This window comes from Poecilia formosa, unplaced genomic scaffold, assembly GCF_000485575.1.
Source record: "Poecilia formosa unplaced genomic scaffold, Poecilia_formosa-5.1.2 Scaffold90, whole genome shotgun sequence".
In the NCBI taxonomy this organism is placed as follows: Eukaryota; Metazoa; Chordata; class Actinopteri; order Cyprinodontiformes; family Poeciliidae; genus Poecilia; species Poecilia formosa.
Window position 1 is genome coordinate 1,890,970 of NW_006800029.1, and position 7,196 is coordinate 1,898,165.

Sequence of the window (7,196 nt, forward strand, 5' to 3'; positions counted from 1 at the left end):
CACATCACGTTTTACAGAAATTAACAAACTGAGCCTTCTGCCTTCAATAAAAACTTCAGCATCGAAAAGTGTTGTTGTTAGTACAAGTTTGTACCATTAGCTTTCCAGATTTTTTAGGCTTCTGTCACCAGTAAAAGTCCTCAGATTAATTTCTCCAGCCAATTTAAGTGGTGTAGGGTCTTAAGTCTTTACACCACACTCTTACAGCTGAATTATCAGAGAAGCCTGTTGGTTTTATCACCAGTAAACTGCAGAGTATTTGCAGCATTCGCTGTTGACATTTAACACCGTTGCAGCTGCTGCAGGAGGAGCAAATCTCACAAGGCACCTTGTGTGTATCTCACAGATGCCAATGGCGTTGACAAAATGACTTATTAATTGGTTTCATTAAATTATGAAAACGAAACCAGCATAATTTACAACTTTTCTGTCCACTGTTGGTGTGCACTCCGAGCAAAGACACATCTCGGAAACAGGTTTTCCATTTATCATTGCATGTATGTAACTGTACCTGTGGTAAGGTTTCTGTTCAGAACCTTGTTTTGAATGTAGCACTTCCCTCAAGCCTCAGTCAGTCTGCATCTTTACGAAGGAGCTGCAGACTGATGAGCACAGCAGTATTACTGGAAATGCCTCTGGGTGCCCAGTTTCTGACTGATGTGAGCAGTGGAAAGGACTAATTTAGAGCATGTTTACCACGTGGAGAGGCAGGAAGACGATGGAGAGGGGGGGAATAGTGTGGGAGCAAAACATGCTGGGGTGAAATATTTCTTGCTATAAGGAAGACAGGCAGAGGTATGGTTATGCATCTGAGGATGCTAAAGTACCCTGATGGAGAAATGAAGGGCAAAGAACGATAAAAGCAGTGCTTTCTCTCCATATTCATCACCCCTCCTTTATTCACCCCTTCCCCCCATTTGCCTTTTCCCCCTCAGGAATCTGTCCATTCCTCTGCTCCTCCTTCCCCTCCTCCTTCTTTTTGAGCATGTGGATGGCACACCACCACAGTGCCAGCCCACTCTCTCTCTCTTTCTCTCTCTCTCCCTCGCTCTCCCTCACTGTGTGTGCAGTCATGTTATCAGGTCACAGACATATACATTGTTGAAAGCGCATGTGTGTGTAAGTGCATTGAAAAACACATTTGAGGAGGACAATGAGGGAGCTACTAGAGCTGATCTGCATTGTGAGTATGGGGAATGCACGTGTGTATTTGTGTGTGTGGGTGTGGGGGGATTTATTGAATCTGTAGTAGTGAGTGAGTGTGTATGCGTCCCAGTGCCTTTGTGAACTTGTGACTCATACCATTTTTGCCCCTCAAACAGGGCACATGAATGAAGGCTTCTCTTATTATTAAAGACATTGCAATATCTTTCTATTCCTGTTTTTCATTCAAATGTTTGTTGAAGTTCAAAAGCATATTTACCATCTCTTTTTTCTTGTTTTTTTTGCTTGAAATTATTAACCATTTGCTAAAGCATCAGACACGCCATTACATGTTTGTTATGCGTCTGTGTTGTTGAGATGCCTGCTGTTAATCTGGTTGATGCAACTTCAGTTCAGATAAAACTTCTACCAGCACTGAAATTCATCTATTATTATTAATATTTTATCCCAAAAGATACACAAACCCTCATGTAGCCTGAAGCCAATGTTCTCATGTAAATTTACACAGATTATTTTGAACGCTCACATCAAGAAGTCACACTGTGGGGGTGTTGGGGCTTGGCCAATCAGCTGCAGGTGCCATGGAAACAAATTGTGACTGGCACTGGTGAATATGTTTTACATGGATAACACATAACAGGCAATTTATTGTAGGGAATGACAAGTTGTTTCAGTTGTTTTAGAGTAAGCAGCATGCAAGAACTATTCAAAAGCATTTCTATGGTGACCTGCTTTGTAACTAAAGACTAGGTTAAAAAATGTTATCATCTAAATTTAATTACAATATACAACAATATAATTTACCTTTAGCTAAAATATTCAAGTTGTTAGGTGCTGCAGTGATTACTATTTGTTAAACAACAACAAAACAAATTATCGATCTGAGATCAAAATTGTTAAACTTTTTCTTGATAGGAATAAAGGAATAAAGAAAGGAAACTTAAAAACTGATAACTGGTACTATTATTGGTTTATAAATGCATCTCAACTTTAATGCACTTTTTTGAGGTTACTCAAGATCAGATATTGTAATTTTTTAACTCTCTGTTGGGTTGCAAGTATTAACTCATCACCTGCAGCATTTTTTTCTTCTTTCATACTTTATATTTCCCTTGTGGGAAAAAAAAAATCTGAATAGTCCAAAAGTGTAATCTGCAGGTTATACTAAAAGAAAACTGAAAATCATGATTGGCCAATAAAGGTCTGATCAGTGTTTTATCACAATTTTATTTATTGTTCTGAATTGTAGGCTTTCTTCAGCCTTTTTTTTATGTTTTTAAAAAAAATACTTTTAGAAGATACCCAGTATTTGAAACTCCATCACTTGAGATGTGCAGTACTGTAACTTTTAGATTTTTTTTTTCTGGTCCAATACACCTAAATCAAATTGTTGAACAGCACATCTAGTCAAGTTGTACAGAGACCTGCTAATAAGCTAATATTTTAATTAAGGTATGTTCAGACAGACACACATCTAAAAGTAGCAGGACAGATTTCTGATCTAAAGTTTGCAATTAGAAATTGTCTTCTGGGTTTTTGTTAAAAAAAAAAAAACTTGATGGATTTGAAAACCACAAGTGTGCATCATCTCCTTTGTCTTAATATGGTTACATAATACACTAAATATTTTCTGTCAGTCGTCCAGAGGCAGGACTGTTAACCAGCCAGAGTCATTTACAGGTAATCAATGCTGCTCTGGGCTACATCAGATCCTGTGATTTCTTGCTGTTTGGATGGCAAACGCTTTAATGATGCCTCAAAGTAGAGTTGAATTCATGTAAAATTAAAAATCTAAGTTAACCTTTTTAATTTAAATGTACGCATCTAGCATTCCTTTCTTATTTCTTTCTCAGGACATAAACAAGCGGTTGTCTCTCCCTGCTGATATCCGACTGCCAGAGGGCTACTTGGAGAAGTTTGCCATGAACAGCCCGCCTTTTGACAAACCCATGAGCCGCAGACTTCGGCGCGCATCACTGGTCAGTATAAACTGTAGTTGGATGATGTATTTTAGTGTGTGTTTATATTAAACGAGTCCATATGTGTTATCTTTAGACATATTGGTCAGTATCCCTGGGTGTCACCTGCTTCATTTGATCGTGTATTGTTGGAAATAAAAGCAAGATGAGCTATCCAGGGCTTTGTGAGCCACTGTAATGGTTGATTAATGTTATTGTACTCTAACCACAGAGAGCCTGCAGAGAGGCTCAGCCCAGTTTCGAACACACACTGAGTTATGCTACAGGATGTACAATGCCTCAGCAGGGGGAAGAATGAGATATTCTGCATTATGTATCGAGGACAAGAGCATTGTGGGTATGAAGGGAGGGGTAATGGAGAGGGGAGGAGATCACAGAGCAAGGGATGATGGGAAGAATAGAAAAAAATCATTATTCACATGCAAAATGTTCCTATATGTTTGACTTTTTATCCCTTTAATACTCGTCTCGGTTCTTCTATTAGATAATGTTCCTGCCGTCTTCCATTTTCAGGTTTCCCTTCCTCGCTGCTCTGGGTTTCACTCACCCAGTTCGTCGCACATTTGCTGTGTTTGAAATCAAATTTAGCTTGCTCCACCGATACGCATCTTCAAACCAGATTACCAAATGCCTTGAAATTCGAGATGATTTGACCTCCATCGATCTTATATTTGCTGTAATTATTGAACAGGGCCACTACACTGCCTCATACTCCCTCCTTTCAGCAGTTTGCAGCTTTTCTGCAGGACTCTTGCAAAGATGAAAGCAAAGAACAGTTGCTCAGAGCTCTGCGGGAAAATAGAAGGTGAAAAGTTGAAGCAGAGAAAGATTATAGTCGCAGTAGTTTGCTGTAAAATTAGGCTGTGTGGATGTGGAGGTTTTTTTGGGTCTGTCGACCTGTGTGTGTAGCTGTGGATCCTCTGGGTTGTTAAATGTATGTGATGTAATAGATCAATCAATAATTCAGCAGCAGTGTCAGACTCATCTGCCGCAGCTCCTTTCCTGAATAGGATTTCACTCCAGGACACCTTGAAGTGAGCCACCGAGGGAAGATAAGAAGAAACAAAATACAGCAAGGGGATGAGAAGGTTAATAATGGTTTGATAAACAGAATGGCTCTGGTTAGAAAAGTTTTATCCACTGCTGATCGTATGCTATGTCCTAGGAAAGCTGGATCACAGCTAGATTTATGTAAATATGGCTTTTTTATTGTAACATTTTACACGTTTCTGCAGATGAATTAGTATTATTTTATTTATTTATTTTAACATGTACAAATACTCTAGCTAAATCAAGCCTATATTCTGTTTTGAAGAATCGGTGTGTTTTTCTCTGGGCTGCTGGTGTGTTTGCCACTTGTTACCATAACATAGACGGCATGTGTCCGGTGTCACATATCAGATACCCTTATTTGAAACCTTGTATTTTGATCACCGAGCCTTCTCCTGTGTAATGCAAGTGAATTTGGTTGGTATCAGTTTTCGGTCATAGCTGTTGCCCGTTGATAATCAATAATTTAAAGCAGGGCATTGAGATTACATGGTGCTGTGCGATAACTTGGTGTTTTATGTCAAGGCGCAACATTTCCACAGCCACTGCAGCTGGTTAATGTGAAAAGCATAAAAAAAAATCTGGTTTTATTTGTGTATTTGATCTCACACTGAAGATTATTNCATTGTCTTATATTGGATTAAACTCTGTAATTCTGTGACGTCAACACGCATTGTTGTTTTCCTTGTGCCTACACGTGGCCTGCCGAGAGGACCTGGGATCTAAGGAAGAGAGAGAGCCAAACTTTTTTCCAAAGTTAAACTATTTTAGAAATTCTTCCTTAACAGTACAGATAGCTAATTTTCCTGTTTCTGAAATAGGAAAAAAAGGAATAAACATTACTGAGGATAAAAAAAACTGACATGTGCAAAATATATTTTTTTTCTTGCAATTGGAAGTTTTTACTAATATGTCTGCTTGCAACCTCATATTATGGGTTACTTGTAGCTTATCTTAAAAACTACCTACTGTAAATAGTACTTTTCTGTTGATTTCATTTAATTATTAGAAGACTTGCATGTTTTGGTGTTTATATTGTCTCTTTATATGGACATTTTGTTTTCTCTCTGAAACAGCTGCGTCCAGACACTCCTGAACTTTACCTGCCAAGCAATTACACATCTTTATAATAGGTGTGTGCATTTGTTTTTGTTTTACTCAACCTGGTAAACCTTTACTTTAAATTTATAATGTATGATTTTTTTCTAAAACATACACATTTTTTTATCTGTCTTTCCAATAATGTTTAATGCTGAACTATCTAACTTTAATGATAAATATTTTTTTTACATATTTGTTGAAACTGTCAATGTGTCATGGCAGTATTGCACGAGAGATAATCTGTGGAGGAGATTGATATTTTCACAGATTACCTGTCTCAAACAAAGTCACATCATGGTGACTTTATTTTAACAAATATGTGAAAGTCAGTGTGTTTGTATTTTCACAAGAAAATATTTGTGTACTTATGTATGTTAGGGGTGCACCAATTAATCTTCCCCAAATGTCTTAATTTCAAACATTGGTGATCCGCCGATACATGTGAAGCTGATTTTATCATTTACCTCAGCAAAGATCTAAAAATCCTCTTCTGCTCTCCTGTGAGAGTGTAACGGGTACCAGGGTTCCAGACCCGTTAGCAGCAGAGGATGAAGCTGAAAAACAGCATGTAAATGAGCACATGGGAGATGCAGTCTGTGTTACTCCAATTTCCCTCAGTTTATGAGAAACAGCAGAGCAACAGGCAGCTCAGAGTCCCCATGCACCACCTACTGGTGAAACACCATTACTGGAACCATCCTCATTAACCCCTGTTAACAAATAAAATATCTTCTTATCATAACCCCACAAACATTTAAAGAAATGCATGCTCTTTTTTTCACTTTTGTGGGCACACACCAATTGGCATCACAAGAGGTTTGACTGATAGACTGGCCCACCAGGTCATGTAGTTGTTCCATTGACACTTTGGCCTATGTCTGTTAGGAGATGGAACCCAAATAACAAATAAAGATGGGTAGGGCGGTAAAGTGGAGGGGCCAATGGTTCCCTGGCCCCTCCTGTTAACTGCTGCTGGAAGTTTTAGCTCAGCTCAATAAAAATGAATGACGAAAGCCCACAGAGGGACATGGATGTGAAGCCTGAGGTTTCTTTTTGGACAAAAGTGAAGAAAACTTTTTCCAACAAAGTTCATTCTGGTCAAAGAAGCCCAGATTACAAGAAGAGAAACTTTCTCAGTGAACTCCTGTGGAAAGTGATTGAAAAGGCTGCAGATGGACCAACTCTGCACCTTGTCAGACAAATCTTTGAGGAATAGCACAGCAACATTTTGGTGTTGCTATTGAGAAAAACTGAGGAATTAAATGTGGAAGTACTCTCGGAGGTGTCAGAAGATCTAAGTGAAAGAATTTTCCAGAGTATTGCTAGAGATGCATTTCACTTTGCCAGTGGACTGCATTTAATTGCACTACTCGATTACCCGGAAGGACACGAAGTAATTGTTGAAAAATTCAAACGGCACCTGGAGAATCCTGTTCCTCCAAAGAAAATGTTCACGTCTACAAAAAGGAAGATCAGAAGGACTTTTTTTCCAAATGAGGACTTGTACTCAGATACAAACTGCCTGAGTGTATAGTCAGGAAACCACGGATCCTGAAGAATTTTTAAGAGAAGCAAACAAGATGGGTTTCAAACGTGGAACCAAAAGCGAAAGGAGAGTTACGGGGCAACACATTCTTTGGCGATTAATTTATAAATCTAGTAATAGATCTAGCTACGCAGGCTACAAAAGGAAGCACACGGAACCAGTCCAGAGAAAACTTGCACCAAAAATCTGGAAGGAAGTGAAAGACATAGATTTTGTCCTTTTTGAGAACATGGAAAAAAAACTCTGCCGCGATATCATTCAACTTCTCTGTGGCAATGACGATGTAGTGAGGGAATTTCTCTTCAAAATGATAAAAAGTGACAACCCTGTAGTTATTTACAAGGTTGTACAGTCCT

The 7,196-nt window shown here is 38.7% G+C and overlaps 1 protein-coding gene across 8 annotated transcripts in view; it reads left to right on the plus strand.

The window, feature by feature from the left end:
• LOC103141884 (cyclin-dependent kinase 17-like) overlaps positions 1-7,196 on the plus strand; it is a 64,753-nt gene that overhangs the window by 35,552 nt on the left and 22,005 nt on the right. For all 8 annotated transcript variants that reach the window (XM_016674102.1, XM_016674103.1, XM_016674105.1 and 5 more), the window contains one exon: positions 3,018-3,143. In XM_016674102.1, the coding sequence (XP_016529588.1) occupies positions 3,018-3,143 (126 nt within the window). The remainder of the gene's footprint in view (positions 1-3,017; positions 3,144-7,196) is intronic.